The 21,150-nt window shown below is 37.6% G+C and overlaps 1 protein-coding gene across 1 annotated transcript; it reads right to left on the bottom strand.

The window, feature by feature from the left end:
- Positions 1-4,720: 4,720 nt before the first annotated feature.
- LOC146480462 (plasmanylethanolamine desaturase 1-like) lies at positions 4,721-21,097 on the bottom strand. Its single transcript, XM_085109634.1, has 3 exons — positions 20,956-21,097; positions 18,819-18,938; positions 4,721-14,908 (listed from the first exon to the last, which is right to left on the bottom strand). The coding sequence occupies exons 1-3, from the start codon at positions 21,089-21,091 to the stop codon at positions 14,337-14,339; spliced, it is 828 nt and encodes a 275-aa protein (XP_084965760.1). The 5' UTR covers positions 21,092-21,097; the 3' UTR covers positions 4,721-14,336.
- Between the last annotated feature and the right edge of the window lie 53 nt (positions 21,098-21,150).

Genomic DNA, 21,150 nt, shown 5'->3' with positions numbered 1-21,150 from the left:
TTTCGATTGGTTTTAAGTTCGGCTAATTAAGAACCTAATGCATAAATTATTATAATGTATTTCAAATAAAAAAAATTTAAAAAAAAAAAAAAACAAACGCTAACATTTCGATTGGTTTTAAGTTCGGCTAATTAAGTTCGGCGTCTGAATCAAAAAGCGGGATTTTCGTGATTTGGGCCGACCTTAATTTGAATTAAGTTTGGCTCATGAAAAGTTCAGCGTCTGAACTGGGGCTAAGTAAAGTAATGAAATTTCCCTTTAGAAAGATAACTAATTAGTCAAAATACCATTGCTTAATACTTTTCGTCGATCGCCGAATTTTATATGTCTGTGACTTGTTAGTCTCCTGCGCAGCCATTATTACGGTCGTCACGCAACTCTTCTCTGATGGATGATCGAGAAGGGCAACTTCTCCTTGGCGGCAACGTATATCTCTTTGTTATTATTTAGCTTTATTAAATTAATTTCTTAATTCATTTTTAGAAGGCTACCAGCAGCTGGGTAAATTATGGATGGTCATTAGCCTCCCTTGCAGACACATATGTAGCTCGTCACGCAATCTTTCCACCCACTGCGTGACGAGCCAAAGGGACGTCTCCAAGGGAGGTTACGTGGTCATGGGTTTGTTTACATTTTAATCACAACACAAAAGATAAATTGTGTGACAGAACTTTCACGCAAGAAATAAGTTTCAAATAAATACACAGTAAGCATTTACATTGCATGCATTTCATTTAATAAAGAAAATGTACAAATATGAAAGAAATTCAATTGTGAAATCTTAAATAAAGAAGCAAACAATAATTAAATATAATTTTGCTTACCTAATAAATAGCGTAATTACTGGATTTATACATTAGGATTCAACCATTTACCTTTAGTTACATGGAGTAGACCATTTATCTTCTTTTACAAAAAAAAAACGCTTAGAAAGATACGAATTTGGGTCAAAAAATTCCACAGCTAGTAGAAAGAGGCCTCACTCCCTAGCCCCTTCAAGTTCCTTAGAAGACATCGCTGTTTCACGCTGTCGATATTTTTTTTGGCGGGGTGAAACAACGCTCGGAAGTCCGACTCATTTGCAGGCTAAAAACAGAGGATTCGTGCTATTTAACTGGTTATTTATCTCTCCTTTTATCCACCTGTTTTTGTCGAAGACCGACTTCAAATGAAGGCTCAGTTATCCCGGGGAATGCTGCTTGCATCACCTTCTCGCATCTCTTGCAAACCGGTCGGTTGAAGATGACAGGCGTTTTGTGCCATTTTCCAGGTGGAATAACTCTGTTGATCTCTTCGACTGCTGACTTCACTGGAAAACTGCTTTGATTTACTGTTCCAAGAGTCATGTGAAAGTCTTGCAGTTGCGTGTGTGGAATATGTTTCTTTAAACCTGTTGCGACTTCAAGATCTCGCTCGTTCTTCAGTGCCCAACGAGTCAACTCCTGTTGTGATTTCTTGTCAGCCATGAGCACAAGTGAAACTGCATCACCATAACCGTGGATTGCACATTCCATCTTATCAAACCACACCTCATGAGGTTTCCAAGAATACCTTTTCAAAAACTTGCCGATTTTCACGGCTTCTTCTTCCGTGTAGCAACAATAGTAGTCAAACGCGACATGAAGATGTCGGCCTCCCTCCGTTTCTAAACTACGCGGTTGGCCGAACTGTTTCAAAATCGACGCAGCGATTTTCATGTTCTCGACAAGTTCACTCGGCCAAGAATGAAATTCCTTGTAAAATGCTGCTCCATACCTACTCGTTTCCTTCCCATCTTTTGCAAAGCACCGTGGACTACATCCCGGACCACCTTCAGACGGAAATGCCGGGCTATATAGCAGACATTTTTCGGATTCGCGTGATAATTTGAAAGGCCATTTATAGATCAAAACTAAAACGACAAAAATAACCAAGAATAATAAAAGAACGAAATTTTGTTGACAGCAACGTGTATATAACATAACTTCCTTTTCCTCAAAGCTGGAGGTAAATTTTGTGATCACGTGATTTTTTCATCCAAAACATCACGTGATCGTCGGTATTGCAACACGAGAAGCGACAAGAGACCAGGAGAGTCATGGAGTCGACATAGTGAAGGTTTCGACAGTATAAACGATATCAATTCAAACAATATAAAATATCAAAAAAATTAAAATAGATAATACGTTAAAATGTTAATTTTAGCAAGAAGAGAAGCCAGTCGCGTGTGTTTGGATAAACCAACGAAATAAAATAATAAAATTATAATCATTTTTAAGACAAGTTATCTCTGTGTATTTCGTTCCATCACCTTCTCACATCTCTTGCAGATCGGTCGTTGAAGAAAAACAGGAGATTTATGCCATTTCCCAGGTGGTATAACTCTGTTTATTTCCTCAACTGCCGACTGCACTGGAAAATTGCTTTGATTTACTGTTCCAAGTGTGATGTGAAAGTCTTGTAGTTGCGTGTGTGGAATGTGTTTCTTTAAACCTGTTGAGACCTCGAGATCTCGCTCGTTCTTCAATACCCAGCGAGTCAACTCCTTTTGTGATTTCTTGTCAGCCATGAGCACAAGTGAAACTGCATCACCATAACCGTGGATTGCACATTCTATCTTATCAAACCACACCTCATGAGGTGTCCAAGAATAACTTTTCAAAAACTTCCCGATTTTCACGGCTTCTTCTTCCGTGTAGCAACAATAGTAGTCAAACGTGACATGAAGATCTCGGCCTCCCTCCGTGTCTAAACTATGCGGTTGGCCGAACTGTTTCAAAATCGACGCAGCGATTTTCATGTTCTCAATAAGTTCACTCGGCCAAGAATGAAATTTGTTGTAAAATACAGCAGCATAAGACCGCGTGGCTTCCTCTACCTTTCTTGAAATACACCGTGGGCTACATCCCGGACCACCTTCAGATGGAAACGCTGGACTGTACACCACACATTTTTCGGATTTGAGGGATTCCTTGAAAAGGGGCCATATAAAGAGCAAAATTGCTGCGACAAAAACAACTAAAAGTGATAAAAGAAAGAAGTTTGATTGACTTAGACGTCCACAAAACATATCCTCCCTCTTGTTCAATACTGGTGCAATATGTTATCACGTGACTTGTCTACACCATAATAAACCGAGAATCGAGAAAGTCACGCAACAGAAAGATACTAGAGGAAATCAAATGAGCCCTCTCACAGCCCTTGGAAAACTGGTTGTTGAAGAAAAAAAAGGGGATTTGTGCCATTTTCCAGGTGGAATAACTCTGTTTATTTCCTTAACTGCCGACTGCACTGGAAAACTGCTTTCATTTACTGTTCCAAGTGTGATATGAAAGTCTTGTAGTTGCGTGCGTGGAATGTTTTTCTTTAAACGTGTCCTGGCTTCAAGATCTCGCTCGTTCTTCAGTACTTAGCGAGTCAACTCCTGTTGTGATTTCTTGTCAGCCACGAGGACAAGCGAAACTGCATCACCATAACCGTGGATTGCACATTTTATATTATCAAACCATACCTCGCGAGGTGTCCAAGAATAAGTTTCAAAAACTTTCCGATTTTCACTGCCTCTTCTTCCGTGTAACAGCAATAGTAGTCGAATGAGATATGAAGGTGTCTTCCTTTCTCTCTGTCCAAAGTTTTGGGATGGTCGTGCCTTTTCAAAATTGACGCAGCAACTTTCATGTTGTCGACAAGTTCTTCCGGCCAGTCGTCTTTGTAAAACGCTGCTACATAAGTCGCGGTTTCCTTTCCCTCCTTTCCAATACACTGTATTTTACAACCTGCTGGACTCAAATTTGGAGAAGCAGGACTGTGCACAAAACAGTTTTCGGATTTTCGGGATACTCTGAACACGACAGGCCATTTAAATAACACAAATAAAACGAAGAAAATAATCAAGAGCGATAAAAAAGATAACTTTTGTCGAAAAAGGTACGGATCAATTCCTCGCGTGACGATACGTCACGCAAGAGTAACTGTTACAATTGTGTATTTTTTAAAATATCAAAAATGGCATAACAACCAAAAACAGATGAAAACGGAGCTACTTAAGGGACCACGAAGGAAGTGTAGAAAAAAAAAAAAAAGAAAGAAAAGCAAAACACAGTTTTTATATAGTTTCAAAGTTGTAAATTTGTCAGTCACAGATAAATAAAATTGATGATACTAATCATAGAACATCTCTTAAGAAAATAAACCGAACCTGCTCTTATGCAGGAATGGCTCTTGAGATCTTAATATTGCCGGGAAATCTTCACTCTCAGCACGGAACAAAAATTCCCTCTTTGTCGATCGTGTCAATTATGGAACAAATGTTACAGGTAAGTAAAGTAATGAAATTTCCCTTTAGAAACTGAGGAAGATAACTAATAAGTCAAAATACCATTGTTTAATACCTTTCGTCGATCGCCGAATTTTATGTTGCCTGTGGCTTGTTGGTCTCCTACGCAGCCATTATTAGGGTCGTCACGCAACGCTTCTTTGATGGATGATCGAGAAGGGCAACTTCTCCTTGGCGGCAACGTAAATCTCTTTGTTATTATTTAGCTTTATTGAATTAATTTCTTAATTCATTTTCAGCAGGCTAGCAGCAGCTGGGTAAATTATGGGTGGTCATTAGCGTCATTCGTAGACGCTCTTTTAGCTCGTCATGCAATCTTTCCTCCCCCTGCGTTGTTTACATTATTATCACAACACAAAAGGTAAATTGTGTGACAGAACTTTCACGCAAAAAATACACAGTAAGTACCGTACTTACATTGCTTGCATTTTATTTCATGGAGAAAATGTACAAATATGAAAGAAATTCGATTGTGAAGAATGAAATAAAGAAGCAAACAATAATTAAAAATAATTTTGCTTACCTAATAAATAGCGTAATTAATGGATTTATACATTATGATTCAACCATTTACCTTTAATTACATGGAGTAGACCATTTATCTTCTTTTACAAAAAAAAAACGCTTAGAAAGATACGAATTTGGGTCAAAAAATTCCACAGCTAGTAGAAAGAGGCCTCACTCCCTAGCCCCTTCAAGTTCCTTAGAAGACATCACTGTTGCACGCTGTCGATATTTTTTTTGGCGGGGTGAAACAACGATCGGAAATCCGACTACGTTTGCAGGCTATAAACAGAGGATTCGTGCAATTTAACTTGTGATTTATCTCTCCTTTTATTCCCCTGTTTTTGTCGAACACCGACTTCAACTGAAGGCTCAGTTATCCCAGGGGATGCTGCTTCCATCACCTTCTCGCATCTCTTGCAAACCGGTCGGTTGAAGATGACATCGAATGACAGGCGTTTTGTGCCATTTTCCAGGTGGAATAACTCTGTTGATCTTTCCGACTGCTGACTTCACTGGAAAATTGCTTTGATTTACTGTTCCAAGAGCCATGTGAAAGCCTTGCAGTTACGTGTGTGGAATGTTTTTCTTTAAACCTGTTGAGACCTCGAGATCTCGCTCGTTCTTCAGTACCCAGCGAGTCAACTCCTTTTGCGATTTCTTGTCAGCCATGAGCACAAGTGATACTGCATCACCATAACCGTGGATTGCACATTCCATCTTATCAAACCAAACGTCATGAGATGTCCAAGAATAACTTTTCAAAAACTTCCCGATTTTCACGGCTTCTTCTTCCGTGTAGCAACAATAGTAGTCAAACGCGACATGAAGATGTCGGCCTCCCTCCGTGTCTAAACTACGCGGTTCGCCGAAGCCTTTCGCTTGGCCGAACTGTTTCAAAATCGACGCAGCGATTTTCATGTTCTCAACAAGTTCACTCGGCCAAGAATGAAATTCCTTGTAAAATGCTGCTCCATACCTACTCGTTTCCTTCCCATCTTTTGCAAAGCACCCGGACCACCTTCAGACGGAAATGCCGGGCTATATAGCAGACATTTTTCGGATTCGCGTGATAATTTGAAAGGCCATTTATATACAAAACTAAGACGACAAAAATAGCCAAGAATAATAAAAGAAAGAAATTTTGTTGACAGCGACGTGTATAAAACATAACTTCTTTTTCCCTCAAAACTTTTGAGTTTGAACCACGCTGGAGGTAAGAAAATATTGTGATCACGTGATTTTTTCATCCAAAACATCACGTGATCGTCGGTATTGCAAAGTCACGCGATCATGAGAAGAAGAGTCAGGGAGGCGACATAGTGAAGGTTTCGACAGTATAAACTGTATCAATTCATACAATCTAAAATATCAAATGAATTAAAATAGATAATACGTAAAAATGTTTATTTTAGCGAGAAAAGAAGCCAGTCGCGTGAGTTTGGATAAACCAACGAAACAAAAAAATGCTATTTATTTCTAAGACAAGTTATCTCTGTGTATTTGCTTGCATCACCTTCTCGCATCTCTTGCAAACCGGTCGGTTGAAGATGACAGGCGTTTTGTGCCATTTTCCAGGTGGAATAACTCTGTTGATCTTTTCAACTGCTGACTTCACTGGAAAATTGCTTTGATTTACTGTTCCCAGAGTCATGTGAAAGCCTTGCAGTTGCGTGTGTGGAATATGTTTTTTTAAACCTGTTGCGACTTCAAGAGCTCGCTCGTTCTTCAGTGCCCAGCGAGTCAACTCCTGTTGTGATTTCTTGTCAGCCATGAGCACAAGTGAAACTGCATCACCATAACCGTGGATTGCACATTCTATCTTATCAAACCACACCCCATGAGGTGTCCAAGAATAACTTTTCAAAAACTTCCCGATTTTCACGGATTCTTCTTCCGTGTAGCAGCAGTAGTAGTCAAACGTGACATGAAGATCTCGGCCTCCCTCCGTGTCTAAACTATGCGGTTGGCCGAACTGTTTCAAAATCGACGCTGCGATTTTCATGTTCTCAATAAGTTCACTCGGCCAAGAATGAAATTTGTTGTAAAATACAGGGCCATAGCTCCTCCTTTCCTTCCCATCTTTTGCAACGCACCGTAGACTACATCCCGGACCACCTTCGGACGGAAATGCCGGGCTATATAGCAGACATTTTTCGGATTCGCGTGATAATTTGAAAGGCCATTTATAGATCAAAACTAAGACGACAAAAATAACCAAGAATAATAAAAGAAAGAAATTTTGTTGAGAGGGACGTGTATATAACATAACTTCCTTCTCCTCAAACTTTGAGTTGCAACCACGCTGGAGGTAAGAAATATTGTGATCACGTGATTTTTTCATCCAAAACATCACGTGATCGTCGGTATTGCGAAGTCACGCGATCACGAGAAGCGACAAGAGACCAGAAGAGTCACGGAGTCGACATTGTGAAGGTTTCGACAGTATAAACGGTATCAATTCATACAATATAAAATATAAAGCAAATTAAGATAGATAATACCTAAAAATGCTAATTTTAGTAAGAAGAGAAGCCAGTCGCGTGTGTTTGGATAAACCAACGAAATAAAATAATAAAATTATAATCATTTTTAAGACAAGTTATCTCTGTGTATTTCGTTCCATCACCTTCTCACATCTCTTGCAGATCGGTCGTTGAAGAAAAACAGGAGATTTATGCCATTTCCCAGGTGGTATAACTCTGTTTATTTCCTCGACTGCTGACTGCACTGGAAAGTTGCTTTGATTTACTGTTCCAAGAGTCATGTGAAAGCCTTGCAGTTGCGTGTGTGGAATGTTTTTCTTTAAACCTGTTGAGACCTCGAGATCTCGCTCGTTCTTCAATACCCAGCGAGTCAACTCCTGTTGTGATTTCTTGTCAGCCATGAGCACAAGTGAAACTGCATCACCATAACCGTGAATTGCACATTCTATCTTATCAAACCACACCTCATGAGGTGTCCAAGAATAACTTTTCAAAAACTTTCCGATTTTCACGGCTTCTTTTTCCGTGTAGCAGCAGTAGTAGTCGAACGCGACATGAAGATCTCGGCCTCCCTCCGTGTCTAAACTATGCGGTTGGCCGAACTGTTTCAAAATCGACGCAGCGATTTTCATGTTCTCAATAAGTTCACTCGGCCAAGAATGAAATTCCTTGTAAAATGCTGTTCCATAGCTCCTCCTTTCCTTCCCATCTTTTGCAAAGCACCGTGGACTACATCCCGATCCACCTTCAGATGGAAACGCTGGACTGTACACCACACATTTTTCGGATTTGAGGGATCCCTTGAAAAGGGGCCATTTAAAGAGCAAAATTACCACGACAAAAATAACCAAAAGTAATAAGAGAAAGAAATTTAATCGACTCCGACGTCTACAAAACATAGCCTTCCTCTTGTTCAAATTGATACGAACACTTTATCACGTGACTTGATTACACCATAATCAACCGAGAATCAAGAAAGTCACGCAATACGAGAGGGATGAAATAAGCCCTCTCACAGCCTTAAAAAAAACCGGTTGTTGAACAAAAACAGGAGATTTGTGCCATTTTCCAGGTGCTATAACTCTGTTTATTTCCTCAACTGCCGACTGCACTGAAAGAAATTCAATTGTGAAATCTTAAATAAAGAAGCAAATAATAATTAAATATAATTTTGCTTACCTAATAAATAGCGTAATTACTGGATTTATACATTAGGATTCAACCATTTACCTAAGTTACATGGAGTAGGTCATTTATCTTCTTTTAGAGAAAAAAAACGATCCGAAAGATACGAATATGGCCGCGTCAAAAAAATCCACAGCCTGTAGAAAGATGCCTCACCCCCTAGCTACTTGAAGTTCCTTAAAATACATCGCTGTTTCACGCTGTCGATATTTTTTTTGGCGGGGTGAAACAACGATCGGAAATCCGACTACGTTTACAGGCTAAAAACAGGGGATTCGTGCAATTTAACTAGTGATTTATCTCTCTTTTTTTATCTCCCTGTTTTTGTCGAAGACCGACTTCAACTGAAGGCTCAGTTGTCCCAGGGAATGCGGCTTACATCACCTTCTCGCATCTCTTGCAAACCGGTCGGTTGAAGATGACAGGCGTTTTGTGCCATTTTCCAGGTGGAATAACTTTGTTGATCTTTTCGACTGCTGACTTCACTGGAAAACTGCTTTGATTTACTGTTCCGAGAGTCATGTGAAAGCCTTGCAGTTGCGTGTGTGGAATGTGTTTCTTTAAACCTGTTGCGACTTCAAGATCTTGCTCGTTCTTCAGTGCCCAGCGAGTCAACTCCTGTTGTGATTTCTTGTCAGCCATGAGCACAAGTGAAACTGCATCACCATAACCGTGAATTGCACATTCTATCTTATCAAACCACACCCCATGAGGTGTCCAAGAATAACTTTTCAAAAACTTTCCGATTTTCACGGATTCTTCTTCCGTGTAGCAGCAGTAGTAGTCGAACGCGACATGAAGATCTCGGCCTCCCTCCGTGTCTAAACTATGCGGTTGGCCGAACTGTTTCAAAATCGACGCAGCGATGTTCATGTTCTCAATTAGTTCACTTGGCCAAGAATGAAATTTGTTGTAAAATACAGCACCAGAGCTCCGCGTTTCCTTCCCATCTTTTACAACGCACCGTGGACTACATCCCGGACCACCTTCAGACGGAAATGCCGGGCTATATAGCAGACATTTTTCGGATTCGCGGGATAATTTGAAAGGCCATTTATAGATCAAAACTAAGACGACAAAAATAACCAAGAATAATAAAAGAAAGAAATTTTGTTTAGAGGGACGTGTGTAAAACATAACTTCGTTTTTCCTTAAAACTTTTGAGTTGCAATCAGACTGGAGGTAAGAAATATTGTGATCACGTGATTTTTCATCCAAAACATCACGTGATCGTCATTGCAAAGTCACGCGATCACGAGAACTGAGAAGAATCAGGGAGTAAACATAATGACGGTTTCGACAGCATTAAAGGCAACAATTCATGCAATCTAAAATATCACGTAAATTTAAATAGCTAATACTTAAAAATTCTAATTTTAGCAAGAAGAGAAGCCAGTCGCGTGTGTTTGGATAAACCAACGAAATAAAAGAATTCTTTATCATTTCAAAGACAAGTTATCTCCGTGTATTTGCTTCCATCACCTTCTCACATCTCTCGCAGATCGGCCGTTGAAGAAACACGGGAGACTTATGCCATTTCCCAGGTGGTATAACTCTATTTATTTCCTCGACTGCCGACTGCACTGGAAAATTGCTTTGATTTACTGTTCCAAGTGTGATGTGAAAGTCTTGCAGTTGCGTGTGTGGAATGTGTTTTTTTAAACCTGTCGTGACTTCAAGATCTCGCTCATTCTTCAGTACCCAGCGAGTCAACTCCTGTTGTGATTTCTCGTCAACCATGAGCACGAAAGAAACAAGGTCACCATAACCGTGGATTGCACATTCCATCTTATCAAACCATACCTCATGAGGTGTCCAAGAATAACTTTTCAAAAACTTCCCGATTTTCACTGCCTCTTCTTCGGTATAGCAACAATAGTAATCGAATGTGAGATGAAAGGAATGTTGGCCTCTGTTTTTGTTCAAAGTTCGCGGTTCACCGAACTTTCTCAAAATTGACGCTGCAAGCTCCATATTATTACCAAGTTCCCCCGGCCAGGAGCGATCGTGGTTATAAAACGCCGCTCCATACATCGACGTTTTCCTTCCTTCGTTCGTAACACACCGTGAACTACAACCAGGTCCACCTGCAGATGGATATCCCGGGCTGTAAACCAGACATTTTTCGGATTTTCTATACACTCTGAACGAGAATGGCCATTTGAATAAGACATATAATGCGAAAAAAGTAAACAGGAGTGATAAAACTGAGAGTTTTTGTTGATTTCGACTTGCCCACAACATGGTTGTCTATTCAATTCATTGTTCCAAATGTAACGCCACACGTTATATTTCATCGCGTGTGATCAGTCACGCGTGAACTTTAAAGAGTCACGCATTAGAAAGCTGCGGGAGATAATAAAAAGACCCTGGATTTTATATCTTTCAAAAAATCATAGAAAATGGAGCAACTAAAGTAAAAAAGGAACAGTAGGCAGCTACATTTGATCTTGTCGCTTTTCGGCTGTATTTGATTTGCCGCAGTAAAGAAATATGTCAATCATTTGAGAATATGAAGGCAGCATGCGCGAAATCACAAAGGACCATGAACAAGGATGCTTGGAAAGTCTTAAGTGTGTCTTAAATGTCGGGCTGACTTTAGTAATCTTCAGCTCTGATGTTAGACCCCCATAATCTTTAAAAATCTTCTGATGATGTTTGGAATCCTTCTAAGACCTTGGATGACATCCAAAAGTACAGTGGCACTCGAGTGAAAATTTGGCTGCTCTCAGCCAATCAGAATAGAGTAATGCTTAATGAATCCATATAAACATTGATGATGATGATGATGATGATGATGATGATGATGATGATGATGACCATGATAATATCACGTTCAAGTTCAACTTTGCTTTTTGTCAAAATGTACGAACCAAAAACGATGAAGACCAATATTTCCATAAGCTTTAATATTCCTATTATCCTAACCTAAGTTTAATCTAAGTCACTAAATAAAAAAAACATGCCTGTGTACAGAGTACTACAGTGATTCAAAGGGTTGAGCCTCAATAGTAACCAGGATCTAATTTCTCCTAACAATATCCTTACTTGATCAAACAAACAGGTCACGAGAATAAAAAAATTATCACCAAACAGAAAATGTATTGATTTTTAAACAAATTCTCCGAAGTGTTGTAATAGAAAATGTACATAGAACAGTAAAGGGAACATGTATTTTGACACTGGGAGTTTAATAAAGGGCTGAAGATAAAAATGATAATCACTTAGTTCAACCATTTAAATAGCAAGTAATAAAGCTTAAAGAACATAAACACCTTGTACCATTCTGTACACTCATAGAATTAAATACTAAGTTGATGTAACACGTAAAATAACTCAATTACAAAAAGGACATGACAAATATGCAATTCTGAGTTTATGTCCATCACTAATTTTATGTTCCCTGGCTTTTCAATTAAATTAATTATCAATGACCATTCAAGACAAATCTTTGGAAACAAAGCCAACAGTTAAGCGACAGAAATCAATTCCTTCCTAAATACACGTCTTTCTTGAAACAATATTACCTTTGCCAACAAGAAAACTATTTTGCAAACGTTGTGGCTAGACAAAAATAAAATTCCCTAACTCACTTTCAGCGCCATAAGAAGTCGACTTGTGACAGGTCTACCTTCACCATGGGAACACTGAATAAAGCACATCGTGACAACACAGTTAGTTTTTATTTTGTTATTCTTTGGTTATACAGTCAACTCTTGCCTTGGGGACACCTCACTATTACAGACACCCCGATAATACGCACAGCATTTATTCCCGCTCTTACAGACTCTCGCTATTAAGGGTGCTAACTCACAGTCCCAAGGGTGTCCACTATAAAGGGAGTTGATTGTAGTTTTTCATACCTGGCATGGTTAGTAATTGATGAATAATAATAACAATTTATTTTTTATTATTAATTCTCTAACTTGCACCAGAGTTCAGTATCAATAAATTTATTTTTCAAACCTTACAAACAGGAGTCTCTATAGCATAAACCAAATAGGTGTATTACTACTGTCAAAATAATACCCACCTGATGTGAACTTTGTCTCAACCCTGACAATAACTTATCACAACCAATGACAAACCAGTTACTTCAAATAATTTACAGTTTCTCAATTTGCCAAAAGCTCACTATTTTAACATGAGTCAAAGAGGTATTCTCTGCTCTGTCTTTTTATACCACTTGGATATATCTTTCCAGAGTGAATATTGTAAAATGCAAAATAACTCAATTAAAAAAAAGGAAATGATAACAATCATACAATTCTGAGTTTATGTCCATCACTAATTTTATGTTCCCTGACTTTTCAATTAAATTTATTATCAATGACCATTCAAGACAAATCCTTTGGCAACAAAGCCAACAATTTTAAAAGCAACAGAAATCAATTCCTTCCTAAATACCTTATTTGTACTTATTTTCGCGGGCACTTAATTTCACCAATTTGGAACATGAATATTTCGAGAGCATTAATTTTCGCGATTTTGCAAAAAATGATAATTTAGGGCATTTAATTTCGCGAAAATTGACAAAAGACAGACTTAGAAAACCGTTTTTTATTGAATGATCAATTAAATAACGATTGATTTACAATCATGATTTGCAATTACATAACAGAAATAGCGTTGATAATCAGACAAATCAAGCAAATACTGCAAATCAATCAAATGCTACTCCAATATGGTACTTAATAAAAGTCAATGTAAAAGTCAATTGTAAAAATATGATTTTAAATACCTATGCCACACAGTTCGATGACTGCACAAAAGATGTTTTGAAAGAGCTACATGTACGAGAAGAAGAAATGAGTGATTCAGATGAAGAAAGTGCTGAAGTAGAAGATAAATAGACTGATGACAATTACCATGTAGCTAAAAACGCAGTTAATCATTGATTAAAGCAATTATAGAGGTGTATTAAATTTTGCGTGTTTAATTTTCACGTATCCTCATATTAGCAAGTCTTTAATTTTGCGATTTTTCACAAATCGCGAAAATCGCGAAATTAAAGCCTCGCGAAAATTAGTACGAATAAGGACATGTCTTTCTTGAAACAACATTACCTTTGCCAACAAGAAAACTATTTTGCAAACCTTGTGACTATTCAAAAATAAAATTCCCTAACTTTTTGTGCCACTTGTTGCTCACTTTCAGCGCCATAAGAAGTCAACTTGTGAAAGGTCTACCCTCATCATGGGAACACTGAATAAAGCACATTGTGACAACACAGTTAGTTTTTATTTTTTAGTTATACAGTCAACTCTCGCATTGCGGACACCTCGCTATTACGGACATCCTAATAATACACAGAGCAGCTAAATCCCTAGCAAAAATAAATTACAGAGGTTTGACTGAAATATTTATTCTCGCTATTACAGACTCTTGCTATTAAGGACACTAACTCACAGACCCAAGGGTGTCCACAATAAAGGGAATTGACTGTAGTTTTTCATACCTGGCACAGTTAGTAATTGATGAATAATAAGAATAATTCATTTATTTATTATTAATAATATTCTTTAACTCCCACTGGAGTTCAGTATTAATAAATTTATTTTTCAAACCTTACAAACAGGAGTCTCTATAGCATAAACCAAATAGGTGTATTACTACTGTCAAAATAATATCCACCTGATGTCAACTTTGTCTCAACCCTGACAATAACTTATCACAACCAATGACAAACCAGATACTTCAAATAATTTACAGTTTCTCAATTTGCCAAAAGCTCACTATTTTAACATGAGTCAAAGAGGCATTCTCTGCTCCGTCTTTTTGTACCACTTGGATATATCTATCCATAGTTACCGGTAATATTCCCAACTTCTAAAACTTGATTACAATCACTCTGATTTTCCCAGCCATTTCAAGTCATCAGATCGTGGTTTAGCTCCTGTTGTCTTCTCAATAATCCACTCTAAACATGGCCAGAACTTGATGACCTCAAGTGGATAGTTCAACCAACCAGTCGTGATACAGAAATATGTCTCGTGAGGAGAAACATGGTGAATACGGTGATGTTTACGTGGCAAGATCACATGCCAGTCCTGCAGTGTTTGGACCCATAACGGCAAACCAAAGTATGTATGAGACCATTTGTGAATCTGGTTAGTGAGAGTCACAAAGACTGCCAGCGAAAACCAAAAACAATCGCTTCCGTAAGATGCTTGTATTGCTTCCTGGTCCAAAGTGAAATATCTGTACGACATGTAGAACAATGCAGGAAGGGTCAACATGCAGTTGTCACCATTTGTTTCGATGACATCATGTCTTGTTATGGCTGTGGGGTCCACATGGTGTTCTCTAAATGGACGGATGAAGGCTTTGCCAATAACACAGATATTAACTGAACCCCATGTGTCTGCTGCCCAATGCACCAAGCCTGACATAAAGTCTGCAACAAGTATGCCAGCAACTAGGAGAAAATAACGTTGGATCAAATTGAATAAATTATATCTCACAATAATTGCCAAACTTCCCGCGCGCTGATTGGCTTGTAGCTATTGTTTATAAGAGTACATACAATAAAAATAAGCAGTCTCAGACTGCATGTGTCTACTGCAGTACTGGTATAGAAATGTGATATAAAAGAATTGAATAAAAGGGAAATAAGACTGAATTGAAAACGACGAGGGAGGAGTGAAAATAGGATAGAGATAAAAAAATGGTTATAAAAATGTTGCACAGAATACTGGTGAGATTGAGATTAAGCTGGCATCGTTTACCACAAACATTTTGTATGAAGAGAACTGTAACTTTATTCTAACATAAACAATATATTATATAATCTTACAACGTGAACCACATTTTTGTACTGAAAGCAATGCAGCAAAGTTCTAAACATAAAGTACTAAAAGCAAAGTTCTGATCTGAAACGTAGGCATAAAATGCAACAGAAACTATTAATTAATCTATACTGAACTTATGAATGGCAAGTATCATTCTTTAACCCTTTGACTCCTGTCGTGTTTCCATAGTTTTTGCATAAATTAACTTTTTCCTAGAGCGGATTAAAATGCGCAGTAGATAAATAAATATCGTTGGCTTCCAAAATTAACTGCATATTAAACTGGAATGATTAAACAAATGTTTTCTGACGTAAAATAATATGGTTACCTATTAATCATTTGCCAAAAAACACACTTGAAGGTAGCCTCCCACGCAGTCGTTTTTAATAATAGGTAATACGAGTCCCCTAAAAACGACTGCATGGGAGGCTAACTTGAACGCAAAAATTGCTAAAATTCACGGCATGTTGATGAAGACCTTTGGCATATCAAATTTCAACCCGCTTATGCAAATTGTCCTTGATAACGCATCTGTTGCTTCTCAAACGCATATATGAATTGACAAAGACACAAAAATCAACAAAAAGCTTTTCCAACAAAACATTTTATTGAAATAAATTATGCATTTGCTATTAGAGGCAAAAAAACTAAAAGTTTTTTTGCATGCGTGCAAACACGCATGTAAAATTTGAAGACACCCCGTGTTTGTTCAAAGCAATCACTCGCAGTAAATTCGGGCACGTTTGCGATGAAAATTACAGAAGTTACAGAATTCTGGTTCAAATCATCACTTAAACTATTTGTGAAAAGCAAATCAACATCGGAAAACATCATTTTCCGTATTGTCGCCATTGTCCTGATCCGGAAAAACAATCGCTTAGATCTTGGTCAGTCGAGGATTAGCGTCGGCTTTCGATAGGATTCCATTTGGGATTCCTGTGGTATTTACACTCTTACACTCTTTCACTCTTTCACTCAACCCGATGACATAGTGTCTACGCTTCTCTAGAAGCCGTAGACACAAAAATGATGTCAGATATAACACGCGCCCTTTCTCAATGGAAAATAAAGCCAGTTCCGTTCTTACTTTTTCAATGTTATCTTTGGCAGTGAACTTGGAAGTGAAACCACTCGCCTGCGGCTCATGTTTCCACCTGAGTTTTGAACATTTTATTATGTTATTTTATGGTCTATTTAACAATTATTCCACGAGCGCACATTGGATATGAGATGATAGATAGCCAACGAGGCGCGTAGCGCCGAGTTGGCTATAATCATCTCATATCCAACAAGCGCAAGTGGAATAATTGTTTTATTAAAAACAACCGAGAAATATTGCTAGATCTTACTGATTTCGCTGTGCAAGAACGACCAGAAGACAATTTAATGGTAGCCATTTCTCGGCCATGGTATAATTGCTCATATACCATGGCCGCTAAGCCAATCAAATCCCTCGAATTGCATTATACAATGATGCAGTTTTTAATAAAAGAGTATACACCATCTCAAGCAGTTTAAGGCCTGGGTTTGAAGGGTGTTCAGAAATTATGAATGATCCCCTATATCTTCGGTTTGTCTGCCTAGAACAGGATGAAATTTTGCCTGAATATTAAACTTGATGTTTTCTTTTGCCTTAACGTATAATTTTGATCACGTGACACATCACGTGACCAAAAAATGAAAAGTTCGTAAATCGGCGATATGGCGGCGAATTTTCTTTATATAAATAACTGGATTAGTGTTTCCGAAGCAGATTTTAAATATTTAATTTTTTATGTTTGGAATGACCGTCCTTAAGTTTTTAAATTGGGGAAATTAGCAATCAAAGGTTGAATTGTGGACTAAAAAATGACCTTTGTGCTAATAATTTTTTTCTGGAAAACAATGGACGATCATTCCAAACGTGAAGCGATGGAGATATTTAAGCTTTATTAGAAACGCGTTTTTGCTTGATGTTTTCTCTTGAAACCGTCGCCTTCCTGTCAAATCTTTGCTTTTTTCACAAAAACGATCACGTGACATGTCACGTGATCTATAGCACTACTTATTATGGTTACAAATTTTCAGAATGATAAGACCTTTTTATCTTCCAAATTTCAGTTCAGTGCCATTGAATTTGTTAAAGTTATCTCGAATAAACCATTTTTCCTCTTAAAAGCCCTTAACCCAGGCCTTAAACTGCTTGAGATAGAAAACTGCCATAGAGTGTTAAACATAAATAATTTTATTATAACAGACAAATAAAAGTTACTGATTTTATTTGCCTAGAATTAAGCAAAGAAATTATTTACGCTGGGCAGGATCTTCACTTCATCATTAGCGATCATTATGGCAATTGGACTGAATGGAGTATACCGTGAGGAATATTTGAGCAGGTAGTTTCAAAATCAACTGAGTGCACTTCACACAATTACCACTGGAACCCTAATCTATACTTTATGTCACATTTCAATTGCATTAAATACAATTCGAGTTACGGATAAGTATCAAATCTGCCCTCCGTTCAACTTTGGTTAGTACTGTTTGAATAACGTGCAAACACATATGAATATGCTGCAATATCATGCACTTGGTTAATTGTACAGTAGAAAACTGGTTTGGAGGTTATCTGTACTTTAGTATATATCTACTAGTGTTCTATCATGAATACTGTTCTCTAATTGGCTACGCTACTCACTATCTGTTCTGTTGTAGATAGTGAGTAGAGTGAGTAGACAAACAGTGTGCGGTTGTCGACAAAATGGCGGCTGCTTTTTCACATTTTTCGAAGAGCCCATAAAGGGCAACAATACTACAACAATTAGATTATTCACTCTCAATTTCTATGCGTGATAGTTAATCCGGGCTTTGCCCTCATTAATTATTACGCGATAGAAATTTCAAGCTTATTGTAAGTAGAAAACCAGTTTTCTTACATGAGTAAGCTCATTGAGGCTTGGCAAAATGTGCATCGAAGAACTGTAAATTAAATTAAATCAAATGTGTGTGCTCAACTTTTTTTGCTTTTTCCTCATAGTTTCCTTTGCTACCTATCATAAATGCTAATCATAAATCTCTCATTAGATGTTTTGTAATCTGTTTATTTTTTATTCATGGTTTGTATTTTGACACAGCACAACTAAAAAAAATATACAGGGACACTACACACCAAAACATCTAATAAGATATATTTACTTGTTGTTTGTTTGAGCTGACCTACTGCAATTTTACCAGTTTCTCTTGGGATTCAGTTACAATGACAACAACAATAACAACATTGATTATTTCTTCTGTAACTTCAATGAATAAATACATATAACATAAATTTATTTATAAATACACACTACAGTAACTGGACACCCAAAATAACCACAAAGCTAAACTACTAGACTGAATCAGACTGAAGGATGGCAAAACATGGGCCTTACAACTTAAAGTGCACAACAAAAAGTTCATTGAGGAGGTGCATGGAGTCTTGGATTGTTGTTCTAACTGAGGTTTGGAATTCAATAGAATTATTTAATTTAAGCTATTAGTTTTTAGGTTTATACCACTCACCAGTAGCAAATGTAATTGACCTGACTTCACTGAGTTTAAAATTCTTGCACAAGAAGAAGAGAACAATACTAGACAGAATGCTGAATGATACCACACTAAACATCTCCAGACATCGTTTCTCTAAAAAAATAAGTAAACTAAGATGAAATTACAGTTATCGACATGTAACAATAAAATTTACATGTATCAATAAATAAAAGACCTTCACAGTTTTGTAGACATCTTAAGCAGCAACAAAAAGAAAGCCAGGAAAAAAATTCAGGCTTGAACGGAATTCAAACCCATAGCATCTGCGATACCACTGCAGTGCTCTACCGACTGAGCTATCAAACCAACAGGGAGCTGGTTATTTTGTGCATTCATAAATAAATGTCTTTAGGTGGCTAGTATAACAGAGATAAATCTTTGACAGTAAAAGGTTTTTCAAAAGGTCAACAGCATGCAAAATTTTAAGGACCTTCATTCAGTTTGTTCATTTCATATTATGTAATTAATTTCTAAGCTCACTTGCCACATGGTAAGGTAGAAAAGAGTAGTGATTAAGGGTGTAGAAACATATACAAGTTGTTAAATTTGCTTGGCTATATTAAAGTAACTTGCGCAACTTCAATGACAGTGCACAGATTACAACTGTTGTGGAGTCATGAAATGGGAATCTTACCATGATTTTTAACCTAAATCAGTTTCCTAAACGTTGACAAGACAAAACTAAGTCAGCTTCTGGAAAAGCCCTAAAATTTTCCTCCTAAATTAATTTCCTGAACGCCAATTCAAAACATCGAAAAGTCAAATAGTTAGCCGCCTACTGGCGATTAGCCCTGGAATTCTGGTCGCCAACACTCAATTTTTAAGGTGCACTGGCGACCAGCTGGTCGCAACTTCTGACCCTGTCTTCATATGCAATTTTTTTAAAATTAATTTCTCTGCAAGAGCCTGCATTACAAGCCAGATCCAGTTCAACATCAAGAAAATTATTGAAAATGGCCATTAATTGGTGGATTATAAAGCAAGTTATGCTCCATAAATTTAATAAATTTTTAAATTGTATCTTGACTATAATACAGGGATGTAAAAATATAAAGTTAGATTTATCTACATGTATGTGTATCTCTGTATCTGTTGTAGGTTAAAATGAATCTGAGGTTAAAATGATTTCAACCTAGGTTGATTTGTATTTTCCTTTGTTTCAGATGTAAATTACCCAACCTTAACAAAGGAAAATACAAATCAACTTAGGTTGAAATCATTTTAACCTGGATTCATTTTAACCTACAACACATGAACTGTTTAATGACAGGGCAGGGCATTGCTGCATAAAACAGTCGTAAATAAGTGGTATTTTAATGCCACCATTCCTTGTGTCTCATTTTGTCTACATGCTGATTGATGATTATAGGAGACACCAGAAGAGCAACAGAAAATAATTTCTTAAACCAGAGGGAATGGTTGAACAATACCTCCACATATCTCAGGATTTTTTCTCCAAACAAAACTCAGGGCTGTCAGGGACCAGGGATCTTCGCTGGCTATAATCCTATTATGATTAGGAACTCAGGCTATTTTGACAGAAAAAGAAACTGAGGAATTGACACCACTAGGGGTAAAGATTCTGGCAAGATTTCCGCACAGCCTCATACATAAAATATGTATACATTTTGCGTCTCAAATTCTTTTCGCACTTGCTGTTTTTGGAAGAGGATTAGTATGGCAATAGTGCATGTATAATAAATTAATGTATGGGGCTGTACGGAAATTGTTCCAAAGAGTACTCAGCCACTTTTTTGGTCTTCCCCACCCACTTTGACAGCCATGTTACTTAATGAGACAGGTGGTGCCACTCTTAGGGCTGTGGATGAAATCAAGAAGGGTGAATTCAATTACAAAAGCTATTGACCGAACCTTTCGGCTAAACTTATTTGATTTTTCAATTTAACGATATGGGAATGTTATACAAATCTGCAGTTTGGCAGAAAGTCGAACTAATTAGCTTATATGCTGTGATTCCAATAACCAGTTTTCACCTGACTTGTACGGTACTTTAAGCTTACGCAATAAAGCGTAACGTTTATTCATCTTCCATCTGCTCAAATGAAATTATTCATAGAAGAACTAAAATTAGGCTCAAATCGACACAAACCTTTCGTGTAGCCCCCAGCTAAAATCTGGGCTCTGGCAGCTTTGTGCAAACCCTTGGCTTTTTCAGGGGTGTTTGTCGATTTGGGATGATCAGCCACACCTCGATCGTCTTCATCTGTAGTGTCCTGAAACGTCATCGTGCTAAACACGGTTCGTAATATGGGAGAAATCAACCAGGAAAAGTATTGCACAACGC

Source organism: Pavona decussata, unplaced genomic scaffold (assembly GCF_977016875.1).
Source record: "Pavona decussata unplaced genomic scaffold, jaPavDecu1.1 SCAFFOLD_53, whole genome shotgun sequence".
NCBI classification, from domain to species: Eukaryota; Metazoa; Cnidaria; class Anthozoa; order Scleractinia; family Agariciidae; genus Pavona; species Pavona decussata.
The sequence above is the reverse complement of the archived record's forward strand: the minus strand, read 5'-3'. Positions and strand labels throughout refer to the sequence as shown.

What these genes read in the sequence shown, in the direction of transcription:
- LOC146480462 (XM_085109634.1), bottom strand. Translation starts at nt 21,091, where the DNA reads ATGACGTTTCAGGACACTACAGATGAAGACGATCGAGGTGTGGCTGAT. An exon ending in AGCTGGGGGCTACACGAAAG is followed by an intron (nt 18,939 to 20,955) that starts GTTTGTGTCGAT and finishes TTATTTTTTTAG; the next exon opens with AGAAACGATGTCTGGAGATG. An exon ending in GTCAATTACATTTGCTACTG is followed by an intron (nt 14,909 to 18,818) that starts GTGAGTGGTATA and finishes ATTTTCTCCTAG; the next exon opens with TTGCTGGCATACTTGTTGCA.